Genomic DNA, 17903 nt, shown 5'->3' on the forward strand with positions numbered 1-17903 from the left:
GAGCTGTAAACAAACAGAATAAACAGATCCAATCAAGGTTGGGAAACCCGACATAATACCTGTTAAACATCTGGATGCAATTTTCTAGTAAAGCGAAATTAAAACAAACGCGGCCGCTTTGATGTGCGTTTCAGCGCAGACATTGTTGATGTATTCGCGCTTTCATCAATCCCAGGTCCCAAAAGTGAAGCTGAATTTGGTAAAATGTGTGGTGTGAGGGGGGGCACAGACAAAATAAATCCCAATTTATTTAATTTCAAACTTCGTATATATATTGCATTACCTTCCGGCAAAAAAAGCTAGCAGATTATGAATAAATAAGTTTAAGGGAAACCATTCTGTTCACATCTCAATGTTGTAAATTCCTTTTCACAATTATAAATCGTCCTCTATAGTAACAGCCCAACAAGATGCAACTCCTTCAGCAAAACCTACATGTGAAGCTTTGCCACACAGTTATAATTAGTTAACATTCCTGGTCTGGCTCTTTTAGTTGTGGGTGGGACAAAGGCTTGTCTGTCTGTTTTTTTTCTCTCAGTCGGAGTTTTGAGCCCACGTTACTTTGAGTGACAGCTGGGCCCGCCGCTCCATTGTCACTCTCCGTCTGACTGGCGGTCCAGTCTTTATCGAACCCTTTCAGCCCAGCCCGAGAGAAACAGCGGGGAGTGGGGGCTGGGGGTGGGGAGAGCATTTAGACCAGCCAGAGAGAGACAAACAGGCACAGTCTCAGAGCCCGTGCGTCCTATTGGTCCGACCCTTTATCCATCACCATGATTGACGTCCCATTAGTTGCCATTGGGAACGTTGGCGCAAAGACAAAAACAACAGACCGGCTCGCGATTGCTCCGTTCTGTCATCGCTCCGCCTGATTGACAGCCGGGCCCTTTCCGTCCGCCGCCTTCGATTGGACGGAGCTTTCCGATGACGACACGGCCCCACGTGCGCGAAATGCAGCTCGCAGGATCCTGATTGGCGGAAAGCGGGAAGGAGGAAGCCTAGGACTGCGCGTGTCTAAATTTGGTTAGTTATCAGTGTGAGGAGGGGATAGAAACCGCGTGTTAATGTAACCAGTGTGTGGGGGAAACTGCCACATTGTTCTCTATTGTCGCAATTAGATCCGTTTAAACTTCGCACGGTATATTTTGTATATTTCTTCTGGTGGATATTCTGCAATCAAAAAAAGAACCCAAGAAGATTTCCCGGGGCGCCGTAGGAATTTGGTCGCCTTGTTGCAAAAGTGGCAACTGCTTTTTTTTAAAGGTTTTGTTGTCCTAAAGACCGAGTGGAGTTGAGCCGGGACAGCGGAATCTCGCAGTCTCTCCCGGAGGGGGTTAAAATATATTTTAAACATCACCTTTTTGGGACCAGAACCCAGGATGCGCTTCCAGTAAAATTGTTTTTTTTTCTTTTGGAGGGGGTTCTCACTTAATGTGCGTTTCTTAAAGGAAATCGAGCGACTGTTTGAGCAACGGAGCCGAGCGGTCCCGGACCCGGACCCAGCGATGTTTCCTCAGAGCAGGCATCCCGTAAGTAGGAGCAGGCAGCGCTGCCGGGCCGGGCCCTTTGTTGATTCAGTGCATGAGTAAAGCACATTTAGCGAAATTATGTATTCTTACACTGCCAACAAAGTGTGGTGTGGTATCTTTGGAAACCGCCTGCAGCCCAGCGGAAAGCTAATCCTAATTGCGTCCGAATAACGTGCGTGTGCACATCTGTTCAATTCCGTTTTAAAATGTCATCTTTCAATGAGCGTCCTCTTGAAAGTTGGGGAGAAGGCTCACAGTTTCTTACGTGGATCAACAAAAGGTCCAGTGTTTAGTTCCGTGAAATGACCTTGCCCTCTTTCAGCACCATGTGCTGTTTGTTCGTTGTTTGCTTCAAAAAGTCTGTCGGAAAGTTTCTAGTATAAATACGTCTAGGATGCGAGTGGCATCGTTCGTGGTCTGTTGTTTTTGTGTACTTGTAATTTTTGTTTCTTTACTCCTCTGTTTCCTCAGACGCCGCACCAGGCTGCAGCCCAGCCTTTCAAATTCACCATCCCCGAATCGCTGGACCGTATTAAGGAAGAGTTCCAGTTTTTACAGGCTCAGTATCACAGGTGAAATAAGTCTCCCATTCTGTGCCTGGGGAAAGTATGTTTATTTTCTGCCGGTCAGTCCAGTCGCCAGTGTTGTTGGTTTGCCTGCGGTAGGTAGCCAATGGTTACTTTCCCTCGCCACAGAGCGGCGCTCTCGCTGCGGGTAGATTTGGGTTTCTTTCAAAAGGCTCCAAACAAACCACAGATATTGAGGAAAACAGCAGCTTTTCTGTTCTGGACCCCCTCAATTGTACTTTTTTGACATCTACAATATTTAAATCTAATTTATAAATTGCAGCAATTGATTATTACAAGTATATAAAACTCAGTTCAAGTTAAGAACTAAGCCAAGTTCACACTTGGTGCTGAGTGTTTCCAGCATTTTCTGTTATTTCAGATTTCCAGCATCTGCAGTATTTTGCTATTGTATAAAAACTAAGCCGTTTGGACCAGTAGCATTTATATTTGATGCTTTATGCACCCTGATCTTTACAGTTGCATTAATAATATCTGGTGCATAATAAGGAGTTGTGTTATCCTTCGATTATTTAGTACTTTTATTTTTGTCATTACTGCATTCTCTTACCATTGGAGTCTTGAAGATTTATTCAGGTTTTCTTCAGAAGTGCACTTTCTCTATATTGATGCATTACTATTTATTTATTCTGCTCTCTTAAGATGGAAGTAATGTTACCTTTTGTGTTTTACAGTCTCAAGTTGGAATGTGAGAAACTGGCAAGTGAAAAGACAGAAATGCAGCGACACTATGTCATGGTGAGTTTAAACAAGTTGCTTGTAAAATTAAAAGCACGGTGTTTTATTAGCTAGTGATGTTTCCCAATCTGAACTGGAAAATATACTACTGAGAGTTCACACTTGATGTTGTTTTGTCAACATACTGAAATTCTAGTTTTGTTTATAAGTTTAATATTTTCCTCTTTTACAGTATTATGAAATGTCTTATGGATTGAATATTGAAATGCACAAACAGGTAAGATTGTTTTGATGAGATTTTTTCAAAGCATTCATGTAGTAAAATGGAAATAACAATTTTCCATTAACATCTGAAAAGAGAAAAGACTGATTAATGTTTTGGATTAAGTCTCATCAGAATTCTGACCTGAAGGATCTTTACCCAGAACAGCCTGTCTCTTTCAGAGGCTGACTGGAGCAGCTCTTTTTTTTCCCAGAAAATATTTCATTTCCAGCATTCATTTTTTTTAAATATTGCTGCAAGTGGCTCTGGATTACAGTAAAGTATAGATTTGCAAATCCTATATAATTGTGTTAAACTCCACATTTTGTTGTGGAGCTAGGAATTTGGTATGATACTCATGCCTTGTTAAGCATGATTAATATTGTAGGAGGTCTTATGCAATGTGCAGAGAACATGGTGTAGTGTAACTAATGTGCCTATAAATGCAAAAAGTTGATTCAAGATGAACGGATGCCTTCTGCTTCTCCCTGTGCATATGGTGATTGTGGGGGAAAAATAGCTTTGTGGTTTAAGGTGATGTGTGTGTGTGTGTGCACATTCAGATGATACTTGAAGCAGTTCTTGTATACGAGACACTGTATATACTCCATTGGTGATACTGAGGTAAGCATTAAAATAACAATGAAACTAAGCAGAGTAAAGGTGGGCTAGCCAAGACTATGCATGGGAAGCGAAGCTCAGCAATTGATAAATTAAATGGTGCTTTGTTTCTGGGTGTTGTTGCTAAAGAAAGCATTAATTGCAGGATGTAAGTAATTCGGGAGAAGTGCTGACTTTGTGGTTTCTAATCCTTAAGATACTATTGACAAGTCTTTAAGACATTGATTTACTCCTTTAAAAAGATTATCACTAAATTAACTCTCTCCAGCTGACACATCTAAGCCTAAAAGAATGCAAACTGGGTTTAATTTTGGATGCTGCTTTGTTAGTTTATGCTCTTAAAATTTCACCAAAGCTGAGAAATGATGGCTTGATGTGTTGTTGTAAATGCAGTAATTGCCCTGGCAGTCTAGTGTGCTCTTTGCTTTGATAATCTTGCATTTAAAAAAATCCTGAGTTGCCTGCATAACCTCCTTTTGGCTGTCAAATGCTGCAGTGGTATTTATGTGCATAAATGAAGCTTTCTAAGTACAACACTTTCTTCAGAATGTAGATGGATTGTTTTTAAGTGCTGAATTGCTTCCCTCTAGAGAATTGGATTTGTAGGTTACATTAAGTAAATTTTTTTTTTAAAAGACGTGTTTTCAATGCATGCTGAATTTTTATAGCTACGAATTTCAGACCCCATTGTTACCGTATAGACTGACGGAGGTATCTGATCATAATTCTTAAAAACTGATGACGTCTGGGCTCAAGGGTGTAACTTGGCTGAAACTGATGCATTTTTCTGACTGATCACCAGTGCGGCCTAAGTGCTCATTATGTTGTAGAGAGGGCCTATGCAGTCTCATTACATTTGACAAGAGTTCTCTCTGGGGGGGAAAACTGGGCATTAGCTAGGCTCCTAGCAGGCTCAAATTATTCTCCCTTTTATGGCTTCTACTCTAGATGACAAGTGAGCATTGTATTAAAAATGTGGGGGGGGGTGAAATTGTCATTTTATCATGCCTTTGTTCATCGGAAATGCGTAACTGTTGAAATATCTTGAGGGCAAAGCGTCATCCTTCTCGTGGTTTGTCTTCTGAGTAGGCACTCTGCTTGCTCTTTGTGAATACCACCTGCAGGGTTGTAGAGTTGCGAGCAAATGCTTTTTATTCAGGCTTCAGTGCTTTTCATTCATGGTGTAATACCCAAGTCATGAGAAAAGAGAAGTTTGCTTTCCCATCATTTTCTTTAAACATAGGGCCTTTAGCATATGTAGAAACTGCTGTTGTAAGGAAGTAGATTGATACTGATTATAATTAGCAGGTTTTTTAAATTTAAATTGGTAAAGTGGGTGTTTTTCATGTAATTCTCCTTGGCTTGAGAAGCTCCTGTATTTTCACTAGTGGGGAATGTTCTTTGCTTGAACTGTCTTAATTTAATGTTACTTTAAATTTAATCATTATGGCTGTAACCTCCCAAGTTTTTATGCATGTTTTCCTTTTTGCTATAATGGTGATGTGTCCATGGGAGAAGCATGGTTTGTTACTGGAAAACAGCACGGTGATAAATTGAGAACAGCTTGAAACTACAGTTGTTAATGTTTCGGCTCTTCACATCAACCTGTATAATGTTCCAGAGTTTAATGATTTCCTACTATAATGTGCGGGCAGATAATTAAAGGTGGAATGTTGTGATCGCACGGTTTAACTGGCAGTGGTACCAAATTTATTTTGCAGATTGATGCAGGAGGAATCATGTTTTGCCTGTTGAATGTTCATTAAAATTCCTTTTTTTTTTGACCCAAATGAGGCACAATCAGCCACTGAGCTACTGTTCAGTAAATAGGCACGTGCAGTAAGTCATGGGTTACACTTTTTTTCCCCTAGTGGTGATTAAGGCTCAGGTCAACATTGATCTATGGACACTGTCAACATAAATATAACTTTGCATATTGAGATTATACTATATAGTTTTTAACGTTGATTTGACATTTATCCTAATTTGTTGCCCTTAGTACTGAACTTACAATTGTACATTTAAAATGTTTAGTTGACATGGGTTATTTTTGAGTCCTGTAGGAGTTTTAGATAATATACTGTATATTATACAAAATAGTATTTTTTGTTCTGGCAGTTCTGTAACATCTAACATTTGACAAATTAATTGGAAAAACCATAGAATTAATTGGAAAAACCATGGAATCAGTGACCCTATCTGCCAGTTGCATTACTTTGACACTGTTGTAGGTTTTTTTTCATTGACCATAATGCTTGCTGCCATCAACTGTGTGCTTTTTGGCAGACCGGTCTCTTCCAGGATAATTCAGCAGATACAGCTTCCTATGTTTCAAGCAGACATTATTTAGGTGTAAGATCAGACTTTGTTCATGGCAACTAGTCAAAGAAGACTTGCCATTGTTAAATCAATTGACAAAGCTACAGTGCTTTAATTTAATAGTTCCCTTCCAGTCCCACCTTCCCTCTTCTTTCCCTTGGCCTCCACACTCCCAGTGACCCGCAAATTCCTCCAGGCAATTTGACCAGTCAGTAACTCTTTTTCATCCTTGATGCTGAGATGGGCAATAAAGTTCTTAGCCTCTCCATCTAATCTAGTTTGAGGTCTATTTAGGCCTTGGCTAGAGATTAACACCAGGTGTTCATGTAAGGGGCAGTCATATTGCTTCACATTATAGGTTTGCTGAGTTTAGCTGTAGTATGTGATTGAAGAGTATAAAATGTTTATAATGCACAATGCTGGATATCTGATTTTTCAATTCGGCTGCAAATGAAGAAATCCTTCTGGGAATGGAACAAGGGAATTGTGTCCAGATCACTTTTTTCCCCACATGCATTGGGATTATCATCTAATATTGCCAAGCGTATGAGGCCACTTATGTTGGAGGAATAGCTTTAAATCACTTCACTGAACTGAACCATCTGATCGTGTAAACAATCTCCGATTTGAATCTTAGTACTTCATATATTTTCAGCCTCATTTAATCAAATAATAGTTGAAGGGTCCTCTTGTATCCTTTATCTAAATGCTTAAAGATGCATCTGTTTTTTTACAAAATAAAAGGTGGTTCTAACAAAAACCATTGAGACCTATTGCATTTGTTGACGTAATAAAGTCTTGTCAAATTCTTTCATTTGTCTGATAGTCTCATGCTGATCTCTCAATTTGTGTGCAGGTATCTGTAAGGCCCATTTAATTACAGAGTAGGTCATATCTCTTGTATCTTTGGGTCTGTTCACTTTATTAGATTTTCATCTCTACAGCCCTTGGTAGGGTTCCCTTGGGTTCTCCAAAGTGGCCGAGTAATTGCCAGTGCTGATACTGGAGATTTTAATCTCCCTTTTCTCATTAGGTTCAATTGAATTGCTTGAGGGTGCTGTAGGTGACTTGTGTATTTAATTTTTCTGACGTCGTGCTCAAGCTGGATCTTGCGTTTGGTGAACCATTAATATTACTCCAGTTCTTTTAGGTTTTTATTTAATTGCTGTAGCAACAGTAGCTGAACCTCTTTTAAATTGACTCTCTACTTTTGTTGAATTAGTGGTTATTTTTAAGAATGCAAAAACCCTATTTTGTAAGTAAACAAGTGCATATTACTGTAATGTACCTCCATGAGCAGTTTCTATCTGATTGCACTCTTTGGCCAACTTTAAGTGTAAAGAGGTTGCCTGTATTGACAGCAGAACAGGGATTTGAATGTTTGTTTAAGTCTGGTTGTTAACTAGATTGGGACAAGCTACTCTAATCATGGAGGTCAACATTGTGTTTTCATTTTGTGAATTGTTACTTAAAAGCCTTGCATTTGTTTGCATACATAATACTAGAACAAAATGGGGAGCTTGACATGGAAGGTTTTTTTTTAAATGCATTCCAAATACATATTTACCAGCTGCCTTTGTTTAGCCACTCATCACTGCCTATTTTGCAGGCGAGTGGTCAGTGTGGATGTGATGTATAGGTTAAGTGTGTGTGGTCTTTAAAAAATTTCAACACTGTTAGTGGTTTCTTTGGGGAATTGAAGGTTACATGTGCTCATGATCTTTTTTTTTGTTGTTGTATCAAAGTGAACTAATGTAGCCAAGTGTTTTGAAAACTGCTTTTAAGGGTTTTTAAATCAAAACTTTTATGCAGAAGAATTTCATGGAACAGTTCAGCCAATAAATTAAGACTAGGACGATAGCAAAATACTGCAGATGCATTAAGACTAGGTGTTGGCTTGAAATTGGTTAATCTAAACAACAAAGGGATATTTTATTTATACAGGTATATATTTTTTAAATCCAACCGTGATAACTGACTGGAATACCAGGCACTTCTCTCCCTAGATCTTTTTTGTAAGACAGTACTGATAAGGCCTAAAGTTTATAAAGTGAAGTGTTAATTAAAGGCCATTGACAAGAGCCAGGGATTCTTGACAGTTAAAAGCTTACACCGCTTGTGTATCCTATCGCTGTCTTGGGTAAACAGTTGCACTTGGCAGATTATCCAGACAGTGACCAGTCACTGTATTGACAAGTGCAGACACAATAAAAACTGTATTAGGAGTCCTGCTGTAGGGATTTGCAGTAAATATATTACAGCACTCAAGTGAATTGCCAATACTGCTTGTTTAGCATTTTGCAAGGGCAATCGCAGTATGGATTTTTGCATTAGAAGGGAAAGGCTGTTGGAAAGCATTGGTGATGGCTGAGAAGAAATCGACTAAGATCCAGTTGCTGTCTTTGGGTGAATCATGAAAAGCTCCTGTGAATTGTAGAAGAGCTGATTGTTGGGGGCGGCAGGACAGAGGTTTGCATGGGCCTTGGCTCATTAGATGCTGTTTGGTTGTAACTTGGCTGTATAATCAGCCTCTGCATGCCACAAACCAGTAAAAGCAGGGTCACAGAAATAAGATTGGAAGTCATGTCCCCAAAAAAGTAGCTGCATTTTCAGAACTAGATGTGTTTGTATAGCTAAATAGTTTTTTTCCCTGCTTTAAATGAGTTTTTTTGCATTTTTCAATTTTTTTTCTTCTGACAAATTTAATTTGAAACTTTTTAAAATAGATTTGTGGATTGTGTGCCTCAGTTCATAGGTCCACCAACCAATAGCTACTACAGTACAACAGTGACTGCACTTCAAAAGTACTTAAATGACTGAAGCGCTTTGGGACGTCCTGAGGCTGTGAAAGGCGCTATATAAATGCAAGTCTTTTTTTCCACGACTGAGCAGAACAAGCTTGGCTTTTCTTCCTGAAATACTTCAGTAAAAAATCTGAATATCTTTAATGGCAAGGAAACCTTTTCCTATTTTTCACAAACGAGTACCCAGAGAGCCTGCTGACCAACATCAAATGTAAGTTAACACAACATGAACATAATTTGGGTGGAGGGCCAAGTCGTTTGCTTTCATGTGATTCCAGGTTGTAGTGTTCACTTTGATTCTACTTCATTGTGGTGAAGCTGAATAGATTAGAATGTACTGGGACGTGCTGAAATGGGGCTAGAACTACTGATAACAGCGTGATGCATTCATGCCAAGGAGAGTCATGACACACTAAAGATGTGAGAGAGAAACTCCCAGCTTCTTGACGACCGCTTAGTTTCTGTCAGTTGGCTCTGGTTCAATGATATTCACAGCTGCAGCTGTGCAATAAGATTATTTACATTAGGGAGTGAGTAGCTACTAGAGACTAGTTTCCATCCAGTAAGTGAGGGGGGGGGGAAATGAGTGTTTTTAAATTGTAAAAAAACATGTTTTCTTAAATTTTCTTTTCCCAAAATTGGATCAGTTTCTAAATGGAACACTGAATAACTAACTAACTTTCCGGCACATTTTGCTCCAGTGTTTGTGTATTTGCAACTTTCATGGTGCAATTGTGACAGTTTCAAATTTGCATTTGCATAGTGTCCCATTTTAAAAAAAAAAAATTGAACAATTTTGATAGTGAGAAATTTTCTCTGAATCTTGCATGTTTCAATGGAAAGTTGACTTAAACTAATGTCTAAAATGTTTAGGCTGTAGTGAAATCTTGTGTTTCTGTGTTACGTCCTTATAATCTATTAACTAATAAACTTCCCTGATAGTAATGAGATGGCTGCTAGCAGACATAACTGAAATATTCTACCATTTGCTTTGCCAGGCTACAACAACTTACATTTATGTAGTGCCTTTTAACATAGTAAAGCATCCCAAGGCAGTAAAGCATCCCAAGGCGCTTCACTGGAGCGTAATCAGGGGAAAAAAATGACATTGAGCCAAAGGAGACATTTAGGACCGGTGATCAAAGGTCAAACAAGTAGGTTTTAAGGAGCATCTGAAAAGAGAGATTTTAGGGAGGGAATTCCAGAGCTCAAGACCTTAAGACTTGCATTTATATAGTGCCTCTCATGACTGTGGGATGTGCCAAAGTGCTTTACAGCCAATAAAGTACTTTTGAAGTGTAGTCACTGGTGTAACATACGAGATGGCTGAAGGCAGAGCTGCCAATGGTGGGGTGAAGGAAGTGGGGGATTCACAAGAGGTCAGAATTCTGAGGGTTACAGGGCTGGAGGAGGTTACCGAGGAGCGAGGCCATGGAAGGATTTGAACAGGAGAATGAGAATTTTAAAATAGAGGTGTTACTGGACTGGCAACCAATGTCAGCGAGCACAGGGATGATTTGATGAATAAGATTTGGTGCATGTTAGTATAAGAGCAGCAGAGTTTTGGATGAGCTTAAATTTATGGAATGTGGAAGAAGGAAGGCTGTCCAGTGGAGCATTGGAATAGTCGAGTCTGGAGGTAACAAAAGCATGAATGAGGCTATTGTCTACATATAGTTTTAAATACCAAATTTTGATTCCGTCCTTGTTAATGGTTCTGCAAAGTGGGGACGAATATGGATTCTTAAAGGAATATTACATCAGAGACTTGTAAATTTGATTGTGCCAGCGCTGTTGAAACAAATCATTGAATTTGAAAGTGATAGAAAGACAAGATCTCCAATTACTCAATGATTCAGGGATTGAGCCTGTGTTGCTACGGAGACCGTAGCTGGAACAAATTAAATTTTAAGGAATGAAATAAGCTTTTAAGTGCTTCTGGGAGCAAGGATTTTGGCAGTGGCACTTTCATGGATTAAATTGGGGTTGACGAGCTATTGTATAACATTTGTGTCCCAAAGATCATCTTTATAATGAGAACTGACATAAATCATAGTATGTTTTAAAAAAAAATCAAACCTTGAAAGCACTTGTAAAGTCTTATATGCGAAGACTTAAAATTTTTGTGGTCCTATTGTGTGAAATTTGTTTTTTCAAACCACACTGGGTGCTGATGGACAGTATTTGACGTGCTATATTCAGAACAATTTGGTTCAGGCTTCTCATTTATTAACCAATCAATTAATGGAACGCTAGAATACATTAGTGTGCTGACCGTTTTAATTGAGTGACATGGATTTTTTTTTAAAGTAAAGCCCCTGAAGGAATGCCTTTCAGTCATTTGTCTGCTTATTAAAAAAAAAAAAATGGAGATGAAAATTGGCTTGAGGTCAATAAGCCATTTGTGGTGGCCTGACTATCTTCGATTTTTTTTTTTTTTTTCCCTTGTGCTTTGCACAGATCATTTTAAATGATTCAATAATGAGCTTTCCCCTTGTGTATTATTGTATTACAGTTTACAAATGGAAGGATATCTGTCATGACCATCCTTGGAAATTTAATTGTAATTTAGTTTTTTTTAAACCATGGCCTAGAAATTTGGATTTAGCGCCAGCTGTTCAGGCCCATTTTGTTTGAAAAAATGATGCTAACTCGCTTCCGGTGGGTCCCGCAGCAGCTGCCATTTTCGGCAGGTCGGCAGCCCTGCTGTTGCCAGCGCTCGCTAGAGAAATGGAAACGAGGCAGATTGTGACGTCAAATGAGTGCAGTGCTGATTTGACGCATGATCTGCCATTTTCAACATCGTCGCTCCACTTACCGTCCTCTCTTAATTACGACCAGCTGATCAAGCATTCAGCAGCAGGAAGGAGCCCCCAGCAGCGCTATGTAAAGGGATCATCAACAACAACTTGCAGCTGACATGGTTTCTCAGTTTTACTGGCTCTGAAGTTTCTGCAACTCTTGCAGCTTTCTAAACTTGTTTAAAGTTGCTGAGGTGACTGGGAGTGTTGCTGCAAGTGGAGGATACCTTGCTTTTCATTTCTGCTCACCACTTGCTCACAGTCATGGGGGCTCTACTTGTAGTTTCCCTTGGGAGAGGGAGCAGAGGCAACAAAGGGAAATACTGGCAGGAGTAGGAGGGCTCTCAGCAGGAGGCCTTACCACCTGGGCTCTTCAGAGAGCACTTCTCTTACCTCCACTTAAGCCAGGAGCAGTGTTTTTGGTGGGGTGGGGAGGAGGGGCTCTGCTTCACCAAGGAGGTGGTCACAGAACTCTGCCACCTCCTGCAACCAGACCTGTAGCATCAGAACCGGGCAACCACTGCTCTCCCAGTGGCCCCCAGTGCTTCACCAGCGGATCTTTCCAGTCTGCAGCAGGAGACATAGCTAACATCTCCCAGTTTGCCATCTATCGCTGCATCCTGGCGGTCACAGCAGCTCTCTACACAATGAGAAGGGACTTCATTGTCTTCGCTCTGAACAGAGAGAAGCAGAACAAGCACACGTGGGCTTCCCCATGGTGCAGGGCGCCATTGACTGACACACACGTGGTTTTGCGGGCACCATGTAACAATGCTGAGATGTTCCTTAACCGCAAAGGCTACCTCTCCTCACTTAATGTGCAGTTGTTGTGCGACCATGCCCAGCGCATCATGATGGTGAATGCCTGCTATCTTGGCAGCAGTCACGATGCTGCATCCTGCGCCAGTCTGGTGTGCCACCAATCTTCCAGCCACCACGTCCAACCTGAGGGTGGCTGCTTGGCAACATGAGCTCTCCGCTTTGCACCTGGCTGATGACTCCCCTCCGTAACCCCACCACTCGTGACCACAGGAGGAGGCAGGCAACACATCCTCGTTCCGGACGGGCTGTCCGTGAGCGCCTCATCTGACTGATTCCAGTGAATGAAACGCCAGATCCACGTTGCTCACCACTTCCCCATCATACAATCCAGCATGTCATGGGACATCACAGCATCCTCCTGGGCACAAAGCTGAAATGAGAGCTGCCACAAAACACACATTCTGAACAAAATTCATAAATTTATCCAAATGTAATCAAAATGACAATATTAACTTCACCAGTGTGCATTCCCTTAGTGTCCGTCATTCGTGTGCCTTTATCTACTCTAGTGCTCCTACGCAGTGCTCCCCTAGTGGTTGCAGCATGGCTGGTGGAAGGCTGCTGACTTTCAGTGGGGGAGACTTCAGATGGCCTTGCACGACAACCTCGAGCAGGGGTGGACCTAGAAGGCATGGCTTCGCACCACCACTTCATGGGCAGCAGCAGTCTGGGCTGGCTGGCTGATGGGCAGCGGCAAGTGCAATGGTGGAGTGGGAGTAGGAATGCTATCCTCCTGAAGGAAGACAACAGATTCTTGCTCCACAGACCCACTGCAACTCCCCGGGGGCGGTTCCTCAACATTCCTAGCAATCTGTGGAGGACAGTGTGTTTAGTGCTGAGACCAGCACTCCAATCATTATAATGAGCAGGAAGCACAAATTTTGTGTGCTGCCTGCACCACTTTGAACGGGTGCAGGAAAATTGCGCTGGCCCGTGTCATCGCCTGTTTTCACGCCTTATCCAATTTCGAGGCCCATATTCGTAATATGTTCATAAGATTTGGGAAGGCCACAAAAAATTTGAAAATTCTTCCATGTAAAGATGGTTGGAAGAGGTTTGAAAAATATTACTGAAGTTGATTTATCATATTGTGGTATAAATGTACATACTCCTCTATTTTCAAAAGTTTCTTGAGCAGAGATGTAACATTTTAATATCTGGCTTGGAGATGAACCACATTAGTTCTGAATATCTGAAATGCTACTGACTTTTCAGATGGTTGTTCACATTTCTGTTTAGGATCACAAGTGTGGAGGCTGTTGTTGGTGTCCGCTTAGTAATTTCCCATATTTCATGCTGGCACGACAGCAAATATTTAACAAAAGCTGGATTTGCTACTATATATTTCATAATAACTAAAACAGGAGAAGTTCAGTTCAAAGTCAACATGGGAATGTTTTGCTGTAAGAATTAACGTAATGCGCTTTAACTTCACCATGGTAATATTGGTAATAGGCATGACCTCAAAATTGTGGCAGTGTAACCAAGTTGTATATTGCCTGTTTTTAAAAAAATGTACATAATTCATTGTTGTGCTCTGCTCAAAAGCAATCAATAATATTTGACTTTTCTGTTCAACATAATTTTGTGAGCAATGAATTGTGCCACGTGCATAAGCTAGAAGTCTTCCTTTCTCCCTTCTGAGAACCAAGTTTCCACATTTGTTCATGATGAAAGATATAATAACGCTACACGATTATTTGAAGATTTGTATGTCAGTAAGTCTCAAAGTTTACTTTTCTAACTACACAGCAATCCACTGCCCACTTTCAGCAATAAATGTCGTAAATGATTTGTATATTTGCACTGTAGCCTCCGACCTCCTTGTTAATGAATTAGCACACAACAGAATTCCTGTGTTTCTCTGCTCTCTGACAGCATATTTAAAATGTCCTCATTGTGGTAATTGGTAATCAAAAGTATAAATAGTGTTTCCTACCATTGCCAATTTCTAAAGTGGCCCATAGTGTACAGTTGACATTTGTAGCTGGACTTAGATTTTGGGAGGAAATCTATCTGGTCACTTTTTTAAAATTTGACTCCAAATATATCCATCACTAATGCCATTATATTGCTGAAAGTGGGCTGTAGTTTATTGTGTAGATAGTAAACACCATGCTAAATCTACTTACCTAACGTGTAATGCTTCATTTAGCAGTATAATATGTATCATTCATTGAACCATCAGCTGAAGATTACCGCTGTACCAGCCATGATTTATCTATGAAATTGTTTCCATAGTTCTTTAGCGATAACTTTGCCATTGTGAGTGGCTTCATGAAAAAATTAGTTCATTGTTGGTAGCACCAATGGGTGATTCACAAATCCAGTTAATTTGATGCAGTGTTTGTACCTGGCACTGGAGATATCCTTGGCTGCTGCTGTAATGCTATAATATATATGTGGTTGTGAAGGGGGAGGGGGAGAAGAGAGAGAGAGAGTGTTAAGTAGGGTCTTTTCAAAGTTGAGATGACTCCAAGATGAGATGCCTGCTCTAATGAAAAATTGTGGCAAGTTGGTGCTCGATGGCAGGCTCAGTAATCTAGTATCTGAATCAGGCAGGTCTACAGGTACTTTCGGGGCACTACTGATTCATCCGGCAGCTTGACTAATTACCAAAGTATGTGGGGTGGGTCTCACTAGAGATTGGGATCATATCTGCTCCAACTCTCCTTTTTATAAGGCAATTTTCTAACCGGTAGGGTGATTGTGGCTGATGAAACAATGAAGAGTTCAACAGTGCTTTATGCACTTTTAGTCCATTAAACTTCATGCAACACTCCTGTGCACACTTCAGCAGTACCCTTGTACACCCTTTGATTGGGGTTGCTAAGCTTTGGCTCTTGGCAACATGTGCCTAAACTTTCTGGAGTTGGATAAGTTGTTAAGGGTGTGTCACAATGGGGAGAGACCATGCACTCCATATTAGGCAAACCAAAACTTCACAGTTGTTTTGGAGCCTCTTAAACATGGTGATGGGTTCTGCGCCAGTTAACATCCAGATGACTGATGCGGAAGATGAACTACTGCCTTTGGTGATACCGCATTGCCCCCTTGGGAAATATCTCTCTCTATATATCTTTCCTGCTGCTTCTCCTGCCTTCCCTCCCCTCCAGTCCATTTCTGGCTTTTATGGATCTATTGCCAACATCACTAAAGCTTTATGACCAGAAAATGTTTAAAGCCATGATGTAAGGTTTCCTGAAATGGCTAGCTGGTTTAAGGTGGTGAGTAGCTGAGCTATGTACACCATGAAGGTCCCATCTTTAGTTCTGTGATGAGTTAACTGACCTCAGCTGGTGCAGCAGCAGGAGCACTACATTCAATTGGCTTCCGCATCCCAGTTCAGCAGGAGAAAATAGGCCATGGTATCTGCTAATGATTGCTATCCAGTAACATCTTGACATGCGCACATATGAACACCTAGTGAGGACAGCACTGAGCTCAATGTGATGTCCTCTGTGATTGCATATCCTTTCGACGCAGCATCCCGGCTCTTGTATGGAGCATGGTCATTTGAACAAGTTGTCGGAAGGCTGCTGATCCATATCCCCAGTCAGTACCTTCAGAAGAGAAAGCTGGAGAATATGGCTTCCATGCAGCCTAGTGCTTGAATTGACTTGAGAGATGGGTATGTGAATTCATGAATGGAGATCAGCTGACCATTTTGTAAGAAGCAGAAGAAATGCTCTTTTTATGGTACTGTCAACTTTTTGATACTTTAAATATTTTAGCATATGCAGAAAAAAGACACTTGTTTTGATTGCTTAGGAGTTTTGTTAATTTACAAAAAAGAAATTTTGCTGTAGGGACTGCAGTTATGAGGAGAGGTTAGAAAAGTTTGGACTGTTCTAGAACAGTGAAGGTTAAGAGATGACCTATGAGTGGTTTTGTTAGAGTAAATAGAGAAAAACTATTCCCTCTGGTGAGTGGATCAATAACCAGAGGGAACCAGAGATTTAAAGTCATTAGCAAAAGATCTAGAGGGGAGAGAAGGAGAAATTTCACTGAGTGTTGTCGGGATCTGGAACGCTCGACCTGAAAAGGTGGTGGAAGCTGATTCCATAAATAATTTTAAAACCGAGTTGGACAGGTACTTGAGGATGAGCAACTTGCAGGGTTACGGACAAAAAGCGGGGATGTGGGACTAAGCACGACTGCTCTTTCAAAGAGCCAGCACAGGCACGGCGGGCTGAGTGGCCTCCTTCTGTGCTGTAAGTTTCTATGATCTATAAATGTCTGGTGTTAGAATATTCTAAGAGTTTGAAATAATAAGCCTATTATTTAAATTACAATACAATTCTTGTGTGGTAAAACATTCTGGAAGATATCTTGTACTGTCTGTTGGTACTTGTCAGTGCTGTAAGTCCAGTGTAAATTTATGTAGCTGATATGCATGTTACAGCAGTTAATAGTGAAATTGCTTTCTTTTTGACAGTATTATTAATTGTTGGGTTTTTGTAATGTGACAAACTCCGTCACGCTCGGGGTATTCATAATTACTGTTAAAATGTCAGACTGAAAGCTGTGTTGCTGTTTTTAGTTGTCCGCTTTAGTCTTGCAGTTGCATGTTGAGTATAAACACAGCAAATAATTTAAGCTTGGCTGAAAAACTCTAGGTCAGTGCTCTAAGCTGTTAATTAGTAAGAATCGAAGCAAGAATACAAAATGTCATGTACTCGTTCATCATGTAAAATGCAGCAGAATTCCTTCATGTTAATTCTAATGATTCTCAAAAGGAGGAAAGTACTTCAGTAAGGGGCTTGCCAAGCTTGCTATTTGTGAATAAATCAAAAGGCCATCATCGCTGTAGCAGGAACTGATGAATGGAATTGCTTTGTCATTCTTTTGATAGGCCCTGCTCTTAAGCTTGCTATTAAAAATGAATGCAAACATTCTGGCATGTTTCAAGAGCTCTGCATTAGGAACATAAACAATGAAGGGCACTTGAGATGCTGGGCTAAGAGCTGCCAGACAGATACAAGAGCTTCCTCTTGTCAATGGGCTTGCAATCTGCCTTGAGAGTGAAGGCAGGCAATGCAGTCAGTGCTTCCAAACCTGGCCATGCAGCTTTCAAAAGAAAGTTTATACCTGTAAAGGAAAGAATAAATACATTTTGAATATTGTGTACTTCTAAAGCATTCATTGCTACAAAGTGGTTGGAATCTTGAACTAGTGTTCAAATGTTATGGTTTTTAAGATGCCTTTTAATATTTTCAGTGATTCCTTCACCACCACCTCTCCCAAAGGGTGCCTTTATATGTATATCCCCTTTTTAATAGTGCAGGCAGATCCCTCAACCACTTTGGTACTGGTCCCATTTTGTTCCTGTAAAAGAGCTGTGAAGTGGGTGATTAATTTTTATGTTGGTCAACGTTGCAACTAGAAGCTTCTGCCAAGTGTTGGGACATGACTATCTTAAATGTATAACTAGTCACTTTGAATAGAAAAGCGGTTTTATTTTTTTCTGGGGGATGATGCGA

The 17903-nt window shown here is 40.6% G+C and overlaps 1 protein-coding gene across 5 annotated transcripts in view; it reads left to right on the forward strand.

Moving 5' to 3' along the window:
- The first annotated feature begins 1023 nt into the window (after positions 1-1023).
- Positions 1024-17903, forward strand: part of LOC147124358 (transducin-like enhancer protein 1) — a 128463-nt gene continuing 111583 nt past the window's right edge. For 4 of the 5 annotated variants that reach the window (XR_015078118.1, XM_085985553.1, XM_085985543.1 and 1 more), the window contains exons 1-4: positions 1024-1526; positions 1998-2098; positions 2788-2851; positions 3024-3068. Coding sequence is in view for 4 of the 5 variants with exons in the window: in XM_085985553.1 (XP_085841679.1) it covers positions 1503-1526; positions 1998-2098; positions 2788-2851; positions 3024-3068 (234 nt within the window). In the remaining variant the exon portion in view is untranslated. The remainder of the gene's footprint in view (positions 1527-1997; positions 2099-2787; positions 2852-3023; positions 3069-17903) is intronic. The other variant, XM_085985562.1, reaches the window with a different exon arrangement.

The sequence above is a fragment of the Somniosus microcephalus genome, chromosome 1 (assembly GCF_052327205.1).
Source record: "Somniosus microcephalus isolate GS21.2 chromosome 1, FLI_Smic_1.0, whole genome shotgun sequence".
Lineage (NCBI taxonomy): Eukaryota > Metazoa > Chordata > Chondrichthyes > Squaliformes > Somniosidae > Somniosus > Somniosus microcephalus.